General features: G+C 43.1%; 2 protein-coding genes across 7 annotated transcripts in view; one reads left to right on the plus strand and one right to left on the minus strand.

Annotated features, from left to right (window-relative positions):
• The first annotated feature begins 9,469 nt into the window (after positions 1–9,469).
• On the plus strand, positions 9,470–20,888 carry USP1 (ubiquitin specific peptidase 1). Of its 2 annotated transcripts, none has more exons than XM_044749201.2 (9): positions 9,470–9,611; positions 10,863–11,097; positions 12,210–12,330; positions 12,914–13,018; positions 13,614–13,774; positions 14,884–15,572; positions 16,351–16,521; positions 17,216–17,417; positions 18,889–20,888. In XM_044749201.2, exons 2-9 carry the CDS (start codon positions 10,931–10,933, stop codon positions 19,622–19,624), a joined length of 2,352 nt encoding a protein of 783 aa, XP_044605136.1. In that variant the 5' UTR covers positions 9,470–9,611; positions 10,863–10,930; the 3' UTR covers positions 19,625–20,888. The 2 variants fall into 2 exon arrangements, with proteins under 2 accessions (XP_044605136.1, XP_070342511.1); XM_070486410.1 differs by having other exon boundaries at positions 14,884–15,248.
• A 1,578-nt stretch (positions 20,889–22,466) lies between these two features.
• The window catches only part of DOCK7 (dedicator of cytokinesis 7), a 203,869-nt gene continuing 202,587 nt past the window's right edge, over positions 22,467–23,748 (minus strand). For all 5 annotated transcript variants that reach the window (XM_044749192.2, XM_044749193.2, XM_070486407.1 and 2 more), the window contains one exon: positions 22,467–22,921. In XM_044749192.2, coding sequence (XP_044605127.1) covers positions 22,879–22,921 — 43 coding nt within the window. In that variant the 3' untranslated portion in view covers positions 22,467–22,878. The remainder of the gene's footprint in view (positions 22,922–23,748) is intronic.

Consider the following 23,748-nt stretch of genomic DNA (forward strand, 5'->3'; position numbering starts at 1 on the left):
AAACATATTACAGTTGAAATGTAATATAATCCACATACTCACTGTCTTATAAATTAGTTGTCATAAGTCACAGATGAAAATATAAAATACAAATCTGTAGAAAGCATTTCCTTTCATCTTATGGGGTAGTTTTTAAACTGTGATAGTTGTGATAATTCCTAACTACAGTATTAATCTTATTGTATTTTAATATTAAATTGCTTTAAAATTCTTAATTGGCTTTGGGGGTTATAGATGAAGTAAATATATATATTTATTTAAAGACTTTTTAAAGGTAAAAAATTAGAGTTCAACAGTGAATTCTATTACCAAATCTCATATAAAATTCTGTATCGTAATTAGGTCACCTGCTGATCTAGCCGAGTGTAGGACTTACACTTTGTTAATATTCACAGGGAGCCTGGAGCAGACTGTAATATTAATGACCCCAAAGACTCAGGCCCCCACCCACATCCATGCCCTTTTGAAGACCCCTCCCATGCTGACCTTGGGCTTGGCCATGGGATTTGCTCTGGCCGTAGAGAGTATAACACAGTGATACAGGTAGAGGCTTGGTACTAGCTTGAGCACTGGGTCTTGCTCTCTTGGAATGCTGCTGCCATTGCCTTGTGGAGGAGCCTGTGGCAGCCTCTTTGAGCAGCAGTGACCACAGGGAGGGAGGCCAGCCAATCCTGTTGAGCCCAGCCCCAGGTGACCAGCTGGCTGAATGCAGCCCACAAAGGAGCCCAAGCGAGACCACCAGAACTTGAGGCCAGGCCATAGAAGCATGAGGAGTAAGAAATTGTTACTTTAGGCCACCAGGTTTTGGGGTGGTTCCATACCAAGGCCTATACAAAATCTAATTCCAGATTAGTTGGACTGAAAGAAGGAAAAATGTGTCATAATCATCACACAATTCCCATGTTAGAGCCAACTCTATTCTTGTCTGGTTGAAAAATACACGGGTTCTTTTCAAAGCCCAAAATGAACTGGTAAAGTAATATACAGCGAATAGTACCTTATGACATACTTAAGATTTATTTTTTCAATTAAGGCCTATAAACCTTTAGTAATATTGTGGTTTAAACCTATAATATGATAAAACAAAACAAAACCACATCACATGGCATATTCAAGGTAGTAAGAAACTATTTTTAAAGACGGACCTGGAATTTGCCAGAAAGCAAGGATGAGAGGGCCTGGAAGCCAGTTTAAAAGGTGTGCCCACAGGTTAAAATGTGATAGTTTTTTGCTTCAAAAAGGAAATAAAAATTATATTGATTAAAACAAGACCATAAAAAGCCATGAGTCCATAATGATACTCAAAAAAGAATTTATTTTCTCTTCAAATATTTAGTACTTTATTAAAGTACATTTTATTCAGAGAAGAAAAATTATCATTGAACTTTAACTGTAGGTCTCTTTCCAGGATGGGTTAAACATAAAAAGGATGAGAGAATCTTAACGACATGAGAAAGACAAGACTCTCCTCCAGTGAAGTATAAATAGGCGCGTGGACTTCCTGCTGCCCCTCAGCACCCACCCACTTACCGGACATTCATCCACTAAATTGTTACCAAACATCAAGGGAGCGGGCAAGGCATTCCTGTCATAGGCAAGGGAGGTCCTCCCACGACCCTGGGGCTTTAGATCGTGAAAAAGAATTCTAAGTCCTGAAGCCAAGTGGATTTTACCTTTTGAACAGACTTTAATTTGTGGAGATTATCTTTTTAATTTAAATTTAATTACTGGGTAGTGGTTTTACCAGCTGTGTTGAGGTTGGTCGCTTTTTGTGGTTACTACAGATGCTGATGAAGGCCAAGGGTTCAAATACTGAGCCTTCCTTAGCACCCAGAAGGTGAGGGTCGCAAGAACTGTCACTTCAATCCCAAATAATCCTACTCCTGTTGAGCCTTTTTGCTCTGCTCGGGCCTTTCCCAGGGGATGAAATCAGAAAACAATTCATTTACAGTGCTTTTTTAAAAAAGTTTTTTTTTTTTGCTTTCTTCAAAGTTATACTTGTACATGATTTAAAGAGTTAAATGTTCCAACAAGACTTCCCATTCCCTCAAGGCAACCACTTTCAACTTTTAGCTGATTCTTCGGTATTTACTATCACAGATCTAAATGACACGTTCACATTTCTACTTCTCGGCTTTTCAGTTAGCCATTATCTGTTGATTTCCCAGTATGGAAGATAAGGCTTTAGCTTTCTTTTGCACACTCCTCTGCACTTGCACCACATATCTACACTTTCAGTCCTTAAATCTGCTACAGTTATAACTTGCTCATCCTGCCCAATCAGCAGGATGTCATTGATGTAACAGATTAATGTGATGTTCTGCAGGATGTCCAGAAGGTCCAGATCTCTTCAGGCTATTTTATGACAGAGGGAAGGAATGTTAACATAGCCCTGGGCCATACAGTAATTGTGTACTTTCGTGTTTCATGGAATACTAGTTGTTTCTGATCCTTTCTTATGACTGGAATAGAAAAGAATGCATTCACTAAATCAACGAAGTATGCCAAATACCTGAGGCTGTATTAATCTGCTCTAGCAAATATGCCGCATCTGGCGCAGCAGCTGCTATCCGGCCTAACTGGTGAGTTTGCAGTAATCTACTGCCATCCTTCAGGGCCCATCTATTTTTTGCAGGGCCACAGGGTGAGTTAAATGAAGCTATGATGGGAATTAGTACCTCTGTATCCTTTAAATTCATGAGTGGCACTAATTTCTGCCACCCCTCCTGAGATACAATATTGCTTTGATTTCCTGTGCCATGTTTGGCTAGGGAGGGGAGACAATTTCAGAGGCTTCCACTTGGCCTTCCGCACTATGATAGCTTTTACTCCACAGGCAAAGGTCCCAAAGAGTTTGTACCAACTGCCAAATAGGTCAATCTCATTATACATTTGGGGACTGGGGAAATGACCACTGGGTGGGGCCACAGACCCAATGGACCCACTCTGAGCTGGACCTTGCCATGACCCTATTTATTAACTGGCCTCTCTATGCTGCCATTCTAACAGAGGGCCACAATGATGCTTCTGGTTTCTGGGTTTCAATGTTGATTCAACAGTCCTTGAAATGTCTCGGTATTCCCACTTCCCCAAAGTACAATTACCCCAGTAAATGACCAAAGATACTTTGGGGATGGACTAGGGAAATCATTCCCATTTATACTTGTTGAAGTGTAGCAGGGTCCTTCCTCCTGAGGACCTCTTCAGTCAGTGGGTTCCAGGTCTTTAAACTGGCTCAGGTGTGGAAACTGATTAAGGAATTGTGACTTTATTGGGTGAGAGCCCTTAGCCTCTTGGTCCTTTATCCTTGATTTTTTTCTGCTGATACAAACTAATAGGACCTTTGTTGGCTGCCTATCTATTTTGCCCCTAAGAACACCAAGTTCTATTAACCACTTCCATAACTGTGTGGGTTAGGTCCACACTATAATTTGTAACCCCCTGGCTTCTCATAGTTGAGCACAGCCACCTGGCCTCTATCGTTCTGGGGTCCTGTCATCCCCATTACTATCAGCAAGTCAACTGCTGAGAGGCCTCCGCCACCTTCAGCCATGACTTGCAGAGAGCCACCACTGAACTTTTTAGTGATGCTCACGCCCTTTGCACCAACGCCTTCCTTAGGGCCTTGGTAATAGTGCATCCTCCCTCTGGGCCGTCCTTTAGAACATAACCGTCATAATCTTCCAGCTGTGCACAGTACCTCCGTTCCATATGCCCACTTCCCTGAGCCTTTTTATCCCTTCCTGTCCCACCTGCCTGTCCTTGTACTTCTAGCATTTCCATTTCATTCAGCAAGGGTCACTGTTTTTTTTCATGCTTCTAGGAGCCATGATAGTAGTGAGTTCACACCAACTGTTGGGGTCCTTGCCAGGATGTTAAATCCTGTATTTCGGGAGAGTGCTCCCACATCAATAGAATTTTCCTATCCAATTTTATGCTCTGGCCTCCTTGATTAAGCACCTTCTGAATCCAGTCCCATGCATGCTCTCCAAGCTCCTGGTGGTACATGCTGGCTAGGTCTTGCATCTTCTTTGGGGAATAGTCCTTTACCTCCATCATCAGGCACAACACCTCCCAACTAGGTTATGCTATGACTTAACCCTAATTATAGGCCTAGTGGCCAGAAGCCTAGTTGAGGGGGTGGTGGCTGCTAGAGAAGAGGAGAACACGGTGCCTTTCAGTTAGAAGCCTCTACCCAATCTTCAAGCACGCAAAAGTGATAGCTCTTAGTAGGGAGGAGTGAGCCACACTGGAGGCATCAAAGGAGCCTGAGGAATCAAAATCTTCAGGAGCACCACCCAGATGTCCTCGCCACGTCTCAGAATGCTAAGTTTCCTCAACCATGGCCCTGACCTTGGCACGACAACCTGCCTTTTGGGGCATTTAACCATCTTTTAACCACTCTCAAGTTCTGGTCTTGGTGCTCAGCATTCTGCCTTTCCCTGCTGATGAGAACTTTGTGTGCAACAGAGGTGCTCTGGCTTTCACATCTGACTTGCAATTGCTTATTACCCACGCTCAGCTGTTCATTATTCTTCTGTAACCAATGGAGCTTGGCAATAGCCATCCAATTCTGTTATCCTTATTGCTGTTACTTCCACCCTGTGTCTTGAATGCCTGATACATCACACCTCTACTGTTCCCTTCCACCTGGTACACCATCCCAACTGGACCATCACCATGTGCCAGAGGCTGGCTGTGCCTCACCTACAACCAGCCAGGTGGTCCATACTCCAGCTTCCAGCTTATTGCCTGCTTTCTCCAACCAATCTTGGTACCAGTTGTCACAGGTGGGGTTCTCAGGAAGCAGACACTGGGACAGAGCATACAAGATGTTAAAGGAAAGGAGAGGAGGCAGGACTGGACAGAGAGAGAAGTCAAACTCCAATATAGGTCCAACAAAGCTTTGCCCAGCCTGCCCAGGAGCTCTGGAGTGAACACAGCATATTGGAGGTGCCGGGAGGTGGGCCATAATGGCTGAGCCTTTATATTCAGCCTGCCCAGGAGCTCTGGAGTGAACACAGCATATTGGAGGTGTCCGGAGGTGGGCCATAATGGCTGAGCCTTTATATCCAGCCTTGCTCAATCACCCAGTGTAGGCTGCCCTGGAAGGGGCATGACCTTGGGCAAGGCTATTCTCTGCAGCTGAAGCAGACCCCGACGGAGCTGACAACTGGAGGTTGATATTACGACTCCTAATTGGACATATGGGCACCCAGAATAAAATTGTTAAGTGACTACGTTCTGACCCATTGGTTATAAGCAAGACTCGTGTGTACAAATTCCAGGAAGTATCCTTAAAGGAAAGATTATCTTCTCCCTTTCCTCTTTCCTGCTTATTAGAATGTGGACATGATGGCTAGAACGTAAGCAGCCATACTGGACCATAATGTAGAAGCCACTTGTTGAGAAGAGAGGTAATTAGGTCCCTGACGGTCATGGAATCACTATACTAATCTAGACTGCCTAGCTCTGCACTGTTTATGTGCTGAAGAAATCAATGTTCATGTTGGCTAAGAACACACAAAAAAATTCTGCTTCTTATAAATTAACCTATTCCTATCTGATGCAGAATTTGATCCCTGTAAATTCATGCTGCATATAACATAACCTTAAAAGAAATGTGGTATTGGCTTAGTGGAAACATTTGGGCAGTGGGTGGTAAAGACTCAGATATCGCAAGATGGAAAACTGATGACCCCTGTTGCCCAGTTGCAAAATATTCGTAGCATGAAGGAAAATAATTGGAAAAATTTATAAACTTGGTATTTGCTGGCTTTTCCTTGCCACTTTCAGCAAAGTTCTCTGAGAGATGAACTCAGGCCAGGGCTAGCCAATCTGCAAGTAGAGATGGAAAGGAATACAGCTTTGCTAAGAGGAACTCTGTCTGTGATGTAAGTGGATTAAGAATCCCATAATTTGGAGCCTTAGGTGGCTGAAAAAAATCCAACTACTTCTATACCCCTAAATCAAAGCATGTAGAAACAGTGCCTGTGAACAAAAGCCTTGGAAGGAAATATGCCTGACATGCAGCCATGCAAGGCTGACAAATATGGCTTAAGAATGCTGTCAGTCTGTTAAATCCCAATGTTCAGATGCCCCCAAGTTAGCTGTCATTAAGAGAGAGGTGGCTGTGCAGCACACAGAAGCCAGGAAATAAAAGATAAAGTCTTTGGGCTTAAACACTGTATCTAGGCAAGAATTACGGCCCTAACTTCTCCCTCACAGAACTGACTAAAAGCAAAAGGATCAGAAATCTTTTGAATTTCTGCACGAATTACATTGCCAGAGATACAGGAAGACTGATATGCATCCATGGGCTTCTGCCGTCACTGCTGACAAGCACAGCTGTGGAGGTGTTTGGTACTTCTGAAGCAGCGTTAGGAGTCTCAGCATCCAGCCACCAGCTCTGTGGGCCCTGACAGGCAGGACGCAGGACACAGGACACATGCTGTCCCGGTACAGACTGCGGTGGGTGCGGTGTGCAGCTTTCTGAGGGGCATGATTTCCTAGGCATTGCAGGAGCAACGCAGCTCAGAAGTCATCATTTCCTGATTGCAGAAGGGTCACTGCTCCCTTGGTGGCCTCATTCTGTGAAGACTGGGACTTATTTCTGAAAATCAAATCCTAGTCTGTTTAATCGACACTCTTAAGTATTCAGTACTCTCTGTGCTTATACCAAGGGAATAGATTCTATTCTCTGCAACTGAACCTCGACTGGTACTGTAAATCGTACAGGAAGAATAGTGGTTGCAGACAATAAGATCTCAATTGAGACAGGAAAGCTAGAATTAGGAAAATTAGAATAGGAAACTGAAATTGGTTATCTGTCCTGGTAGAGTCTGAAAATAGCGACGATTCTGCTAGCATTAGAGAATGAGACACTCCCGTCCATGGTACACAAAGGCAAACTCAGGGACTGACTATAATTACATTTCTAATTCTGTCCTTGTCTGTTAGGGGCATCAACATTATACTGATCTCAAAATAAGCTTTCTATTTTGCTTTCAAGTAGGAATTATCAATCCCATGAAAGCATGGTAAAAAAAACTAGTTTTGAGCCTATTTTACCAAGTGATAGCAGCACTAACTTCTCTTTAGACAGTTGACAGATCACTGTGTGTGTCATAGTGCTCTTTCTACAAAGCCAACGATCAGGAGCTTTACACATCTCACTCTTGCAATGGGTATTTGGGATGGACATTTGATTCCAAGATGGGGAAATTAAGAGGCAGTTATTTGGATTTAGGATTCGTGGCTTGGCAAGGGAAGAGGTCACCAATGCCCTGCACACTTTTTAGGATAAATATCATCACTGGAGGTGATTTCTTACAGTCTGATGGTTTTACATACCATCTGGTAACTCTCCAATGTATATCCCCTGATCTAAATCCTCCACTGAGCTCCAAACTTGCTATCTCCTAGCTCAGCATCACTATTGTATGTGAAATAGGCATCTCAATCTTAATAGCCAAGAACAACGGCCCCTCCCATCAAAACCGCGACCACCCCAATGTTCCCCATTTTAGCAAGGACCAACCATTACCCAGTTACTTTGGTAAAATAAAAGAAAGTCCTGTCATTTTCATGTTTTTTTCTTACAATCCATCAGTAGGTCCTGTTGGCTCCGCTTCAAAATACATCCTGAATCCTACCAGTTCTCAACATTTCCACTGCTGCTACTTTATTCCAAGCCACCATGATTTAGTCCACAGGTGGCGCTTTTGAAGGTCAACCGTCTACCCTCAGCAGCCACTTTACAACTAATGCCACTCCCTAGTTCAAAGCCACCCAGGACTCCCATCTCTCTCCTGCTTAATCAGAACCCCATAGCTATCTCATTTGCACCATTCTCAGCCCTAGGCCACAGGGCTCCTGGCGCCGCACCCCTAGGCCACCGGGCCTGTAGGTCACCAGGCTTCGCACCCCTAAGTCACTGGGATCCCCAACCCTAGGTCACTGGGCTCCGCACACCTAGGTCACCGTGATCCGGGATCTCCACACCTAGCTCAGTGGGCGCTGGGATCCCCACACCTGGGTCACCGTGATCCGGGCTCCCCACACCTAGGTCACCGGGCTCCACCCCAGGCCTCCCGCTCCCTCCAGAGCGAGCGCGGAGCGTGAGGACGCCGCCGAGGCCGCTCGGTTCCGCGGCCCCGCTCCCCGGCAGCAGGGGGCGAGCAGAGGCCTGGGAGAGCCCCGTGCCCGAGAGCGCTCCCCGTCCCTCACATGGGTCCGCCAGGTCACATCACTTCACCTAACCTTTACCCTCCTCTGGGGCGGGGACACGCGCCCTCTCGCCGCGTCCCCTACCTGGGACAACGCCTGGCACCAGCGGGCCGAGGACATAGCCCGCCCGTCAGCCCCGGGCCGGCGCCGCTGAGGAGAGCGGACCCGGGAGCGGCGGTCCTGAGGGGCCGCAGCCGCGCCCCGGGCGCCCGTGTCCACCTCGGCGGCGACTGCACGGGACGAGCGCGGAGGGGCTCGCCCAGGACCGCCCCGTTCGCGCGGGCCGCGCCGACCGCGAGGCCCTCAAGAGAGCGTGGGTGCCGCACCCCCTCCCCCGCCCGCCGCGGCCCCGCCCCGCTCCCCGCGGCCCCGCCCCCGAGCGCGCGAGGAGGGCGGGGCCACGGCGAAGGCCTCAACCGGAAGCCGCGCCGCGGCACCGCCCGCCGACGACGGTCGCAGAGCGGGACTGAGCGACGGCCGCGAAAGCGCGCGCTCGAGCGCCAATGAGAGCGGATGAGGGCGGGCGCGCCGAGGGAACTTCGTATGTCCAACAGCGGTTGGCTGGAGCCCCCTTTACCTTCTTCTTATTGGCTGGGCCTCCCCGCCTTCCGATTGGCTTTCGCCTTGTTACTTCTGATTGGCTCCTCCTGGGCTGGGGCGGCCAGGTTTGGGGCTGTTCGCCACGGATTGGCGGGTTTGAGCGCAGGCGGCTCCTCCCGCCGAGGGGTCCGTCCCATCGTGTCTCTGTCCCGTCTCCCGACCCGTACGCGGTCCCTCAACTCGCGCGCACGAATGGTTAAAAAGAAAAAAACAAGGGTGTGAGGCTCGAGCCCGCCCGCCGGCCCGGAGCCGCCGGCGCGCCCTTGGAGGACCCGCGGGCTGCCCGTGACGCTGCCTGCGCGGCGCGGAGCCGCACAGCCCGTTGGGGGCGAGGGGAGCCCGGCGTCCCCGCCGGCCCGGCAGCCCGCGCGAGCCAGGGCCGCGAGTGGCGGGCGCGAGGCGGCTGCGGCCTGTGGCGCGGGCGCGGCGTGCGGAGTGGAGCCGGCACTTGGGGAGGCCGCCCCTCGGAGCGCGGCGCTGCGCGGGATCGGGCGACGGCGCGGGGGTCCTGAGACGGAGGAAAACGCGCCAAGTTTCCGTCGGCGGGGCGGGGCGGGGCGCGGGACCCCGGCGGGGGCGGCGGCGGCGGCGGTGGCGGTGCGGCGCTCCTGCCCTCGCGGCGGTGGCGGCGGCACCGCCCAGGATGTAGTCGCGGCCCGAGCGGCCCCGGCCCGGTCCCGCCCTGCAGAGCGGCGGGCACTCCCGTGCGAGCGCGGGCGCCAGCTCCGTCGGGGCTCCGCCGCCCGCCCGGCGTCGAGCCGCGCACCTGTGGGCCGCGCCAGGTGAGGCCGGAGGGCGGCGGGCGGCGCGGGGGCCCGCGGGCAGGTGCGGGCGGGGCGGGCCGTCCCCGCGCGCGTCCCTGGGCGCTCGGCCGCCCCGGCTCGCTGTCGCCGCGCAGTTTAACTTTAGTTCCCAGAAGTTTCCCGGGCGCCACGTGTCTGGGACTTTTGTCGGGGACGCCCTCCGTGTTTGCCGCTTCTCGAGGAGGAGTGGCGCGCGTCGCGTTCTGCGCCGAAGCTCTGAGCCGAGCTGTGGGGGCCGCCTGGCGCGGGGCGCGCTTGTGCCGCCGGGGAGCCGGCGCGGGCGCCGGCCTGAGGGCCGCGGGGCGCGGGGCCGGCCGGCGGCGATTGGTGCCCGCGGTTCCGGCTGCCCTGGCTCTTCGGGAAGCCGCTTTCCGCCACTTGTTAGCACCGGCGCCCGGAGAGACCTGACGAGGCCCGGCGCGGCGGCGGCGGCTCTGGAGCCCCGCGGGGCGGGGGCCGCGTGGGCTCGCTCGGCGCTCCGTCCGCGCCTGGGGGTCCCGCTGGCTCCGGCTCTGGGTGACTTCCCGGGGACGCTGCCGTCAGGTAGCGGGGAGGAGGGCCGATGCAGAGTCACGGCCGCTGATGCTTTGCTTCTCGTCCGAAAGTTTTCCTGGAGAACAGGGCAGATTGCAAAAGACAAGCCGAACCGCCTTTTCCTCGTCAAGGCAGTGTGTGTTTAAGAGCGGCTGTGGTCTCTCGTGCGCGCCCCCGAGTGCAGCCGCTTCTCCCGCCGCCCGCCCGGCTGGGCGTCTGCTGCGTTATTTCCTCCCGCCCCGGGGTCGCCCTGAGCGCCGGGGCCGCGCCGTTTTCGCGGGCAGGGTGGCCGCCGAGCTTCTCGGAGACCGGGGTGCTGGTGTTCAGGGGGACGCCCGGCCCGCTCTTCCGAGGCCCCCTCGTGCTCTACACCTAGAGACGGGAGTTCGCATCAGTATTTTCTCAGTGAGTTAATTGGGAGGAAGGTCGAGTTGTTCCTCCTCCATCCTCGCGCTGTGCTGCGGGCCTGCGGACGCGGGTGTGTGACAGGCCGATGCTCTGTGTTTGAGGAGGCGGAGGCCGGCCGGCCCCTCCGCTGGCGCAGTCGGCGTGGCGCGCCTGCCCTGCCGGGCGTTCGGTTTGCAGCCCGGAGGTGTGACGAGTCCCATTCCGTGGTAGATTTGCTGTCAGACTGGTGGTGGTGGTGCCTACCCCTGACGACTGGCGCCTGACGCAGCCTTTCTCTGTGATTGACAGATATGCTTGTGGATTGCAACGTCCCTGCGTGAGCCGGTTCTCGTCGGCTCCTTGGGATTGAAGAGAAAATGCCCGGTGTCACACCGAGCGAAAGCAGCGGACTTTCCAGAGGAAGTCCGTCCAAGAAAAACAGACTTTCCTTGAAGTTTTTTCAGAAAAAGGAAACTAAGAGAGCCTTGGATTTCACAGATTCTCCAGAAAACGAAGAAAAAGCCGAGTGTCGAGGCTCTGAAATGTACGTATGCCGGTCCGGCCGTGTGCTGTCTGGAGGCCGCGTCGGCGCGGGCGCGGGGCTCGTCCGAGGCGCCCGGGCCGGCGTCCAGGCAGCCGGCGTCCAGGCGCGAGCGCCGCCCGCTCCCGGGGCTGAGGCGGGCGCGCACCGGGGAGGAGTGTCTGCCTGCACTTACTTTCCAGCCCCCGCCTGAGTGTAGCGCAGCGCGTTTTTGTAAGGCTAAGAAAATAGGCAGTTCTTTCGGTTCAGAGGATGTGACAGTTCCCTGAGATCGTTCAGCTTTGTAGTCACACCTAGCATCTAAACGATCAAACCTGTTGGGGTGTACAGTTGCGGATCCTCTTTAAAATGAAGATAGGATGCTTTTGAGGCACATGCCTCAGGGACTGAACACTGACACCCCATCGAGCCCCTCGCGCCAGCAGTTGCTCTGGCCGAGGCCGCGCGGCTGGGCTGAGGTCCCACGCGCGCTGTCGGCCGCGGGCCGGCGTCAGTCTGGGGGACCGTGCGCGCCTCTTGCTCGGCAGCCTTCACGCCTGTACACGCTGAGGGGCGGGCGGACAGCTGGCGGCGGTACCGTGAACGAGAGTGCGGCGGGGGCCTGCCGGGTGTCCGGGAGGTAAGGTGTCAGCTGCAGCGGGCGCTTTTGAGGGACAGCTGTATGAGTCTCTTCTTAGACTCTCTTTCCTCTTAATCTTTTACTAAGGAGTCTGACTTCTTAGTGCAGCCTCTCCCAAATATTGTCAGTCGGGTTATTCCCAGGTCTCTACCCAGACTTAAACGACTTGATTAGAATGTCATGTTGGCTTTACAAATCAGTTCCAGTTCCTCAGTTTCTACTCTGTAAAACGGGATTAGCAGCCTCTTGATGGAAATTGTTTTGAGGCTTATTGAGTGTAAATAATGTTTTTAAAGTGCTTATAAAACTTTCATTCTGGGTGTATAGCAATTTTTGCACCTGTACAGGTTTCTTCTCTTAAAATGTCATCTGAATAAAATCCATATACTTTTGAGACCATACAACTTTTGGGAAAAGACTCAATCTAAGGAAGTAATGTTTCCACTTCGTTTCTTTAAATACTTCATTATACCTCTCTCCCCTCTATACTCAATAGTGATCAAGTTGTTCCGGCAGCACAGTCCTCACCTATAAACTGTGAGAAGAGGGAGAACTTGTTACCATTTGTGGGACTGAATAATCTCGGCAATACTTGTTATCTTAATAGTATACTTCAGGTAAACTGACAGTTTTGCTATATAATGAAACTTGACTAGGTAAAGAATGATGTAACATTTAGTGTTTCTGAGAATTTCAGATTATTGGCGGATTTTAATTGTCCATACTGCCTTTGCCTTTGTAAGTAAACCAGAATGGGCTAAAGTAATGATAATGATTCTAAGTTGCATGTTAAAACTTCTTTGGGGTAAGAGAAAGTGATATATTAAATATAATTGGGATAGCAAAATTGCGTAGATCTTGGTTAAGGGGAAGATGCCAAACCTTTAGTTTTTCTGCCCAATTCCTGTTGCCATGGTGATAATATATTTTAACACTTGAAACTGTATCTGCTTAATGTTTTACCCTTATAACCATAAGTCTGAGCAGTGTCTGCTCAGGCTCAGTGTCTTGCTGCCAGTGAGGGAAGACAAGTGGGCTACTATGATGAAATAGAGAACAATTTTGACAAAAATATTAGATCTCAGAATTTTAAGTGATGCACATTTAAAAGTGCTTTACAAAAAGTGTGATAGCGTTTTAATGATTTTAGGTACATTGTTGTTTGTTCAGTAAACACTCAGACAGTCTCACTTTTTATAGGTATTATATTTTTGTCCGGGTTTTAAATCTGGAGTGAAGCACTTATTTAATATTATTTCAAGGAAGAAAGAAGCCCTAAAAGATGAAGCCAATCAAAGAGATAAGGTAAAAAAATAAGAGAATATAAAAAGTAAATTAATAGAAATTCACTTGCTTAGAAATGAAAAAGTAATAAATAAACACAGGATTTGGGAGGAGGATGACAAAGATTATTTCCCTCAGTATCAGAAAGGCAGTTATTTTTGATTGTAACCTATCATTAACTCAATAAAAAATTTTAAAAAAGGCAGTTATTTTTCATTCTTGCAAGGTAGCTAACTACATTATCCCCTTTTAGAGTGTCTTCTCCGGTCCTCTAATGTATTGTTTACTAATCAGCACTGTTATTTGTATACCACCATCACAATTTATCATACCTTTCTGTCATCTGCTATTTATCTATTGTTTTCAAATTGATTCGCTTTTAAAATAAGAAACCTTTGACTTACATAATTAGAAAAATGTTATCCACATAATAGAAAGTAATCAAGAAATACTCTTACAAATCTTTAAAAAGTTTGTTTGTATATCTCCATAAAATTAGTGTTATAATGAAATTAAATTTAGAAAAGCTAGTATTGTCTAGTGAGACAAAGACAAGAAGGTGGAAGGTACTTAATTTGTTGATAAATATATTGGTTGTGTATTTCTTTCTTGACAGGGAAATTGCAAAGAAGATTCTTTGACAAGTTATGAACTAATATGCAGTTTACAGTCCTTGATCATTTCAGTTGAACAGCTTCAGGCTAATTTTCTCTTAAATCCAGAGAAATACACTGATGAACTTGCTACTCAGCCAAGGCGACTGCTTAACACACTCAGGTATAACCTATAATATAACTGTAGGATTCCAGCTTAGTTGCTTATTGCTCTCTTTGCAGGAGAGTATATGTGAACAAATGGGAATAAAGGGCAAAGAAGATACAAACTAGAGAGCTGTGGTCCTTAACATCCCTGAGGCTCCAAAAACTAGAAATTTTTTCACGAGTTTGGTAGTAAATTCATTAGATCTGAATTTGTATGAGTTTATTTACAGCTTTATTCCTATTTATCTGTAATGTGAATATTCATACTTTTTTCTGTAGAAATTGTAATGTGTTTAATTACGGGATACTGCCCCATATCATGTTGGTGATACATATTTTATGTGCCATATTGTTTTTAATCTGAAAATACCTGAATTCCTAAACACATTTGGTCCTAAGGATTTCAGATTAGGAATTATAGGTCTATATTCAAAATATATTATACATAAGAAATGTAAATTCCAAATATTCTATTTTTGTTGTATGTGCTTAGAAGATAACTATTAGTTAACTGGATTAGATTTCTTTGTAGTATTATCTTTAAAAAATGAAACTTTATCCTATATATAATATAGCATTATCCAAAATATTATAGGGTAAGTCTTTAAAAAATTATTTAATCATTTAGTTTAGGAATGGACCTAGATAGAATACATTGCTATATGTTTGTTAAGAGGCAGTTGAGCATGGGGGCCAAGAGCAGATTTGAACCCTGGCTTTGAATCTCAGTGACCTTGAGCAAGTTACCTAATCTGTACATAGTGTTGATAATAGTACTTACCTCAGAGGGTTATTGTGAGAATTATGTTATACATATAATAAGCCTTTTGAAGAAAACCTGGTACATGGTAAACACTGTATATGTATTAGCTGCTATTAACAATAATGTATTTAGAAGAGGATCGAAGTATTTGTGATCATGAAAGTGAAGTAAAATTTGTTTTAACTTTTAGTTACAAGTTTAAATAATTTTCAAATTAGTAGCTGAATAAATGTTTTTAGATTTTTAAAATAATTTATAATATCCCTGTAAATGAATTCATTTCTATATAGAAAATTTTTCTCCTTTTTTTTGTATTATATCTTCAAAACTAGAATACATGAAATGGGAATTTTTATTTATAGGGAACTCAACCCTATGTATGAAGGATATCTACAGCATGATGCACAGGAAGTATTACAGTGTATTTTGGGAAACATTCAAGAAACATGCCAACTTCTAAAAGAAGAAGAAGTAAAAAATGTGGCAGAATTATCTACTAAGGTAGAAGAAAAACCTCATCAGAAAGGGGAAAGGAGTGGTATTAACAGCGTAGAGATGGACAGCATGAGGCATTCTGAAGACCATAAAGAAAAACTCCCAAAAGGGAATGGGAAAAGAAAAAGTGACACTGAATTTGGCAACATGAAGAAAAAAGTTAAAGTATCCAAGGAACACCAGTCATTAGAAGAAAACCAGAGACAAACCAGATCAAAAAGAAAAGCTACAGGTGATATGTTAGAGATTCCTCCTAAAATAATCCCCAAGTACATTTCTGAAGGTGAGAGTGCAAGACCCTCACAAAAGAAATCCAGAGTTAAAGTAAATTGGTTAAAGCCTGCAACTAAGCAACCTAGCATTCTTTCTAAATTCTGTAGTCTGGGAAAAATAACAACACACCAAGGATCCAAAGAACAATCTAAAGAAAGTGAATATCTTGAAGAGGACTTGGGGAAGGGTGAAAATGATGACACAACTAATGGTTGTGGACTTGAATCTCCAGGGAACGATGTTAAATCCATTAATGTTAATGAAGTTAAGCCCATAAACACAGGTCAGTATAATTTATTCTTAGACATTGATAGGTAGGAGGATTAACAGCTCTAGAACTGGAATTTTCTCTTCTTAGATACACCTACAATATAAATCTGGTAAAGTTTTAAGAGAGAAATTAACACTGAATGTAAACTGTGGTGTTTTAAGCTCTGCTTAGATGAACCGTGAGTGTGTGTGTGTGTGTGTGTGTGTGTGTGTATGTATGTGTGTATATAAATCGCATTAATCTTAAGGTAATATTAACTTACAGTTTATAAACGAGGAGAGTTCAGTACATTTTAATGGAAAGAGAATAAATATGTTACCCCCTTAACGTATACAGTATTTGACATAAATTCATGAAAGAAGTGCATTTAGTGAAATGCAGTTTTAAAGTAGAGAACTAAGTAGTTATATCATACCAGAACTGGATTTCTACCTAGTTTTGTCCACATCTACAGATCTCAGGGAAGATGTGTAGTATTGACGTGGTTAATGGTTTTATCAAAAGTATCATCCTTAGTTTGGGGTTCTTCTTTGGGGAGTGTCTTTGGGAAGGGAGTAAAGACACAATTGTGACTCTCTTCGTTTTTAGAGACAACAGGAATTCATACTCGAAACTATCTTTACAGGCAATGTATACTTCATGAATGAGGCACCTCTTAATGCCAATAAGCAAGTTGAGATATGAAAATCAGCCTTTTTATTCATGATATACTTTAAATGGAATATTGGTTATTTGGGCCATGCTGAGAAACTAATCTTTATAGACTTACATTTTTCTATTTTTGTTTTAGGTGCAGAGCAGATTGGTTTTGAGCTAGTAGAGAAATTATTTCAAGGTCAGCTGGTATTAAGGACTCGTTGCTTAGAATGTGAAAGTTTAACAGAAAGAAGAGAAGATTTTCAAGACATCAGTGTACCAGTGCAAGAAGATGAGCTTTCCAAAGTAGAGGAGAGTTCTGAAAGTAAGCAAAATTGGCATCTTGTATGGACTGTGGAATAATTATAGTTTTCTTCAACATAACAAAAAGTCTGACAGTAGCTTGTATAATTATTGAGAAAAAAGCTGGCTTTTGGTGTCTTTAGTATAATAAAATATTTCTGCTCATACAACTTAGTAATAGTTAGCATTTAGAAAATGGTGGCATCTTTATTTTGATGTGTAGAGTGTGTCATAATGGGAAAATGAAATGTTTAGTAAGTTAACTTTTGGGAGGAACCTGAATCGCAGAGCTACGGAGGCTATTTTTGTTAACACAGTATCTGAACTACTGTCTTGTCTAGTATAAACCACAAAAAGTATGGAAATGTCATGGGAAATGGTCCTGAGACTGGTTTACCTGTTTGGATCTTGCCATTGGTTATTAAATATAAACTGAAGTCTGTCTTACAGAGTCGAGACTAGGTTGATCTTGATTTTGCGGTCCCTATCACCTAAATATTTTTTGGCTGACCAAATATAAATATTTAAAAGATACATATGCTGTTGAGGATGAACGTGTAAGATTTTCTGAAACTAAAAAAGGAAGTCTTTTCATTTATTATTTGGGAAGGATTTAGTCAGTTGAAATTACATGCTAATTTTGAACATGGAACTCTGTGGTTTAATTTTTTAAATGTCTGAGATTTTTTGTGAGTGAAAAAGATTCTCTTATGTAGTTTCTCCAGAGCCAAAAACAGAAATGAAGACTCTGAGATGGGCAATTTCACAATTTGCTTCAGTGGAGAGAATTGTAGGAGAAGATAAATATTTCTGTGAAAATTGCCATCATTATACTGAAGCCGAACGAAGTCTTTTGTTTGACAAAATGCCTGAAGTTATAACTATTCATTTGAAGTGCTTTGCTGCTAGTGGCTTAGAGTGAGTATTATAATAAAAGCTATATGAAGAAAATGAGCTGCTATATAAGAAGTTTTGTTCAAAATACTTTAATAGTAACAAAATAGTATAATATAAACTGTTGAAGTAATTTATAAAAATTGCCTTAGAAAAGTTTGTTCTTAAGTTTCCCTGTAAAAGTGCATCAGTTTAAATCCTTTTGGTATGAATACATATTCTATGATTTTTCCCACATATTTAGATACAGTTTTTGTTGAATTGATTAAAGCAGGGAACAAATTTTGTATACATCAAGATTTTTCTGAGGGGAGAAAAAGGGCAAAAGTATTTTAGTTTTAATTAAGGTAAGCCAGGAAATCAAACTAGTCTTTCAACAACTTGAGAGATTCTTCTATAGTTGAAAATTGAAATATCTAAAAGCTATTAAAAAATGATAAGTACAGAAATGCCAGTTCCATTTTGGATAGTCTGACTTGTCCTGACATGTGTGCACAATGTCATTGTAGATTTTATTCCTTTCTGTGTTAGCGAATTGTTTGAAATTACCATGAGGGCTTCCCAGTAGCTCTCCACACACCTTATTATGCCAGAAGATGACATAGTCCTTTCTCTCAGTGGACTTTATCTTTGCTACAATACTATCTTATTTAATGTTGTCCCCAGATCTTGGTAGAGGCAAACTTCACATTAAAATGACTTACTAAAATGTGAAGGATTTTGAAGTTCAGTGTTTTTAAAATGCCATTTATTTTAATTTTTTGTGAAGAAGATTGACCCTGAGCTGACATCTGTTGCCAGTCTTCCTTTATTTTATGTGGGCTGCTGCCACAGCATGGCTTGATGAGTGGTGCTAGGTCTGTGCCCAGGATCAGAACCTGCAAACCCCAGGCCTCCAAAGCAGAGTGGGCAAACTTAACCACTATGACACTGGGCCAGCCCACCATTTATTTTTTTAATGCACAAAATTAGGAAAATAAAGAGGGGGAAATGTCATATATCCCTCACAGGAACACCTGAATATTAGCACTTCTTCAATATTTTTTCTTTGTGTAAATGTTGTAAATATTACACAAAATTCGGGTCTTGTTTTTATTGTGTTTATTATGAGTACTAAATCCCCGCCCCCCTGCCCCCCCCCCCCCCCCGCCCTGTCCCCTAGGAAGATTCACCCTGAGCTAACATGTTTCCAATCTTCCTTTTTTGTTTTGCTTGAGGAAGATTGGCCATGAGCTAACATATGTGCCAGTCCTCCTCTATTCTGTATGTGGGATGCAGCCACAGCATAGCTGATGAATGGTGTAGGTCTGCACCCAGGATCTGAACCTGCAAACCTGGCCATCAAAGCAGACTGTGCAAACTTAACCACTATGCCACAGTGCCGGCCCCTATGAGTACTAAATATTAAGGGTTCACTCAGACTTTTACTTGGTTTCACATTGGGTGTAAATGTATCAAGTTGGAATCACAGAAAATTTCCTTTTTTCTTCCAAAGGTTTGATTGTTATGGTGGTGGACTTTCCAAGATCAACACTCCCTTACTGACACCTCTTAAATTGTCACTAGAAGAATGGAGCACAAAGCCAACCAACGATAGCTATGGATTATTTGCTGTTGTGATGCATAGCGGCATTACAATTAGTAGCGGGCATTACACTGCTTCTGTTAAAGTCACTGACCTTAACAGTTTAGAACTGGATAAGGGAAATTTTGTAGTGGACCAAATGTGTGAAATAGGTAAACCAGAACCATCAAATGAGGAGGAAGCAAGGGGTGTGGTGGAAAATTATGCTGATGAAGATGTCTCGATTAGAGTTGGTGCAAATACACAGCCAAGTAAAGTTTTGAACAAAAAAAATGTAGAAGCTATTGGACTTCTTGGAGGACAAAAGAGCAAAGCAGATTATGAGCTATACAACAAAGCGTCTAATCCTGATAAAGGTGCCAGTACAGCATTTGCTGAAAACAGAAGTTCTGAGACTAACAGTTCTAATGGGACCCATGAATCTGATAGAAACAAGGAATCCAGTGACCAAACAGGCATTAACATTAGTGGATTTGAGAACAAAATTTCATATGTAGTGCAAAGCTTAAAGGAGTATGAGGGGAAGTGGTTGCTTTTTGATGATTCTGAAGTGAAAGTCACTGAAGAGAAGGACTTTTTGAATTCTCTTTCCCCTTCTACATCTCCTACGTCCACGCCTTACTTGCTATTTTATAAGAAATTATAGAGTGAGTGTATTTTCCTTGTGTATATACTAAACAGACCTGGACAAACGTTGGCAAAGTTGATTACATTAAAGGGTCTTTGGCTTATCTTTTGAAGCCATTGGATATTACTGGTTTCTTTCGGTTTTTATAAAATAGTGAAATTGGAATTGAAAACCATGTTAATTTTTAGAATTCATTTTCCTTAGTAGAGACTAGTGATGCATTAGCTTCTGGGAACAAACTTCTATAGGTTCTTAATTATCCAACAGAAGCATTTAAACAGTTTTGCGTCTGCTTTTTAAAATAAAGTGCTTGTATTTTTATCTCCATATTTTGGAGTAATTATCTACATGATGTTTATAGGTCCTGTAGTTTTTCAGCTAGAAGGAGAATCTCATTTCAGTACATTTAGTTTCATAAGTCGTGAAGCCAGATCCTTGATGGGCTGTATTAGAGGCACAAAGTCTGGAAGAGGTGTATTCACAATGGTGTACATTTTGTGCCTTGAATCACTTTGAAGAGTCTCAGAAAACCTGGACAGTCAGCCCCCTTCTATCTTCACAAGAATTTTACTTGTATTTATGAAGATGATTCTGTATTCTAGTAAATCTTTTTAGGCATGGACTAATTTGTATCTCTTCATAGTCATACTCTACACAGTCTGTATATAGTACATCAAATTTAGAGGTGTGACCTTAAAGTTAACTTTTTTAAAAAACCAAGAGGTCAATAAACTGCTTAACAACTATGTATACAAATGCTTGAATTTTTTTTACTTGCACATTTTTATGATAGATATAGCTTGGTTCTCTTAAAGATCAGAATATGTGTGTGTATGTATACTATATACACATTATACATAGACACACAGAGAAGAGAAAGCATGCACAATTACCTTTAATAAAATTTTCTGAAAGTTGAAGGTGAAGAAATTTTCAAGTAGGAGAAATTGTGCTTAGTCTATCCAAGTTGTCATACTTAAAAGAAGTTTACAATAAAAATGGTCACATCCTAGTTGTCCTTTAAAGGAGACAGAACTATGGAATCCAAACTTAGATGATGCTTTGGGTACACATAAAAACTTGGTTAAATTTTCATTTTAAATACAGTATATTAAATTGGTAAATGATCAGTTATCTTACGACTTGTTAAAGGACATCCTTGGTATTAAGAATATTAAAAATAATTCTAAAGAATATATAAATGCTATTGGAATAACACTTCTACACCCCATTTTAACAGATGAAAGTACCTTTAACAAATAAACTAGTTGCCCATTTAAAATGTCTTTCATTCTTCCACAAGATGATGTGATATAAAGTCAGTTCTCACCTGTTTCTATCTTCAGAATCACTGATGGAACTTTAAAAAGAAACAGCCCCGAACACCACCCACACACTTCTGATGGGGTAGTTCTGGGACAGTGCCTGGGCTTCTAACACTCAGGAGGCAGCCAAGTTAAGAATTTTTTAAGAAAAGTATGTGGGAAGTTAGGTGTTCACTATCATCCAGTGTTTTAAGAAAAAAGCCTCTTCTGACTTGAGTCAAAAGATAATTAGTATTGCAAGATAATTAAGTCATAAACCTTAAAATTCATGATATTGTCACCGAGATGCATGTGAAACAATCCAAACTCTTACATAAGTGTAACCTAAGGAGAAATGACCAATAGGTTACTAAATATTCTCTCCCTTATGTCTACCTGCCCCCCCCCAAAGATGAAAGAGTATATGTGTTACCTTTTTTTTGATTTAATGAGTTTCCATTCTTGACTCCTTGCCTTTCCTTATTGTTCATCTGGATTGTCTGTCCCCAAATAGATTTTTGAGGTTATGCCTTTTTGACTTCTCAGTTCACCCCTTTTGGTCCTACGTTGTAGACTCATCTGAAAAAGCTTTTTGTGATTCAGTCTTTGAATTGATCTAGGTAAGAGGAATTTGAGGGAATATTGCCTGTTATAAGGTAGGCTGAAGGGGGGATACCAGCCATCACCTCTGCTCTCAAGAGAATTGAACATTTTTGAGATCTTGTTTTCAACACCAACTACAGAATGAAGGCACTATTAAATTTGATCAGTTCTTAAGTGATTCATGTAACATGGTCAGTCTGTAATACTATGCAAAGAAGACATATCCTTCACAACACTTGCAGAAATCATTAATGTGCACTTTCTCAGAAAAACTTGAGTAATTGAAATATTTTCAAAAAAATTTTTGCAGTTTTTCATATAAAATTATTCATATTCTTAAAACAGCTGATTTTACTTTACATGTACTTTGTAAAATCTATACAAGTGTCAAAAAACAGAACTCGTTCAGCTAGTAGATTGAAACACTAGCTGTCTGTTTTATGGTGATAGAAGATCGTTTTAAAGCAGGTTTCTAACTTACCAGTTTAGATCCCTAAAAAACTGATAACATGACTAGCTTGTTTAATTTGAAACACAGGAATCATTCATTTCAGTCCCTTTGAGTCTTGAAGTTCATACTATCATTAGTATACTAAGGTTGGGAGTCAAAGATGAAGCTATTGTCACTGGTTAGCTATCTCAGTATTTAATCATTATTTATAGACAAAAGCTTTATCAGGTAAAGTTATTTCTGCAATTTATTCTAAATCCCTTTTTTGGATGTCTAAATGGAAAATAGCTTAGAAACCAGTGTTAAGACTTCACAAACCAGTTATCAGTATATCTCACCCATTTAATTTATTCATTTATTTAATGTGGGCTCTTCTTTGGGCCCATAAAGTAACTGTCAATTTTGATCTTCATTTTGCTAGTTTTGGAACTAGCTCTTGAATCAACTCTAACTTATTCTCTGCCTTTGTCAATAAAGAAAAATTTTTGAAGTCTCAGTAAAATTAGTGTAAACGTTCACATATTTAATAGTACCTTTAAAATAAGCATTACTACATTTAAAATGGTTCCAGGATGAATCTATAAACGGTAATATAAATTAAAAAATACAAACTTAAAGTAAATAAATTTAACATTAGCCATGGTATAAATAATGGTAAATGTATAGTGTACCTCTGAGTCATTGAATTGTCTTAAAAAATAAAGAACAGCATATTACCAGAACATTAAAACCATAGCCATGATTCTCAAACTTCAACAATCTACATTTGATACTGTTTGGCCACTGCATTCTTCAATGAGTAAATTAATGCTATAATTTCCAGAATTAAGTCCCAAGTCCTATTTTTCGACAGATCTTAACTTCCTTTCACGCTCAATGGCTCTTTTCAAATGAATAAAACAAATGTGTTTATTTTAGAGATCCATTTTGCGCAGGCTCATTCGACTGAAGGAATCTCTGGGGAGAAAATGAAAGAATATAGTTATCAAGTAAACAATTTTCACATACTCCTTTAAAGTATGTTTTAAGTACTTTTTTTCTGCCACAGTTATCTCAAAGTTTTGCCACCAAAAACGTAACTTTAAAACTTCTTTACCACCAAAGCTTTTATTAACTTTCAAGTTACATGCTCATCTTACACACACTGCGCTATATATTCTGGCTTGCAGACTTCTCTACAGATTAAAAATATATTACAGTAAGCACTTTGCCAAGTCCATTGCACATTTATTCATTTGTCCAATAGGTATATTTGATATTGTGATAAAACAGGAACTAAGGAATAATGACAGATTTCAGGAAAAAGATTTGGGGTCATTAAAAGGCAAAAGGCATGTATTTCTTTACTAAGATATTAAATTCTATGTCTTAAATCAGTGGTTCTCAAACTTCTGGGCTTTAGGTCCTTTTTACACTCTTAAAAATTGAGGACCGCAGGAAGCTTTCATTTACATGGGTTCTCTGTTGATATTTAATATTAGAAATTAACACTAAAAATTTTAACTTATTATTTTACAAAACTCATGTGTTGTTATAAATCACAGTGTTTCTTAAAAATAACCTGTAGGGATTTTAGAAGAGTGGCACTCTTAAATACTTAATGTCTGGTTTAAGAGAAAGCCTAGATTCTCCTGTCTGCTTCTGCATTCAATCTTTTACGCTAACACATCGCACGGAGTCTCCGGAAAACTCCACTGTACTCTCATGAGCATGAGGGTGAAGCCCTGACGTTTACAATCTCTAGGAAGGAAAGGACAGGTACAAAGAGATCCTGTTCAATTCTG

The sequence above is a fragment of the Equus asinus genome, chromosome 16 (genome assembly GCF_041296235.1).
Source record: "Equus asinus isolate D_3611 breed Donkey chromosome 16, EquAss-T2T_v2, whole genome shotgun sequence".
Lineage (NCBI taxonomy): Eukaryota > Metazoa > Chordata > Mammalia > Perissodactyla > Equidae > Equus > Equus asinus.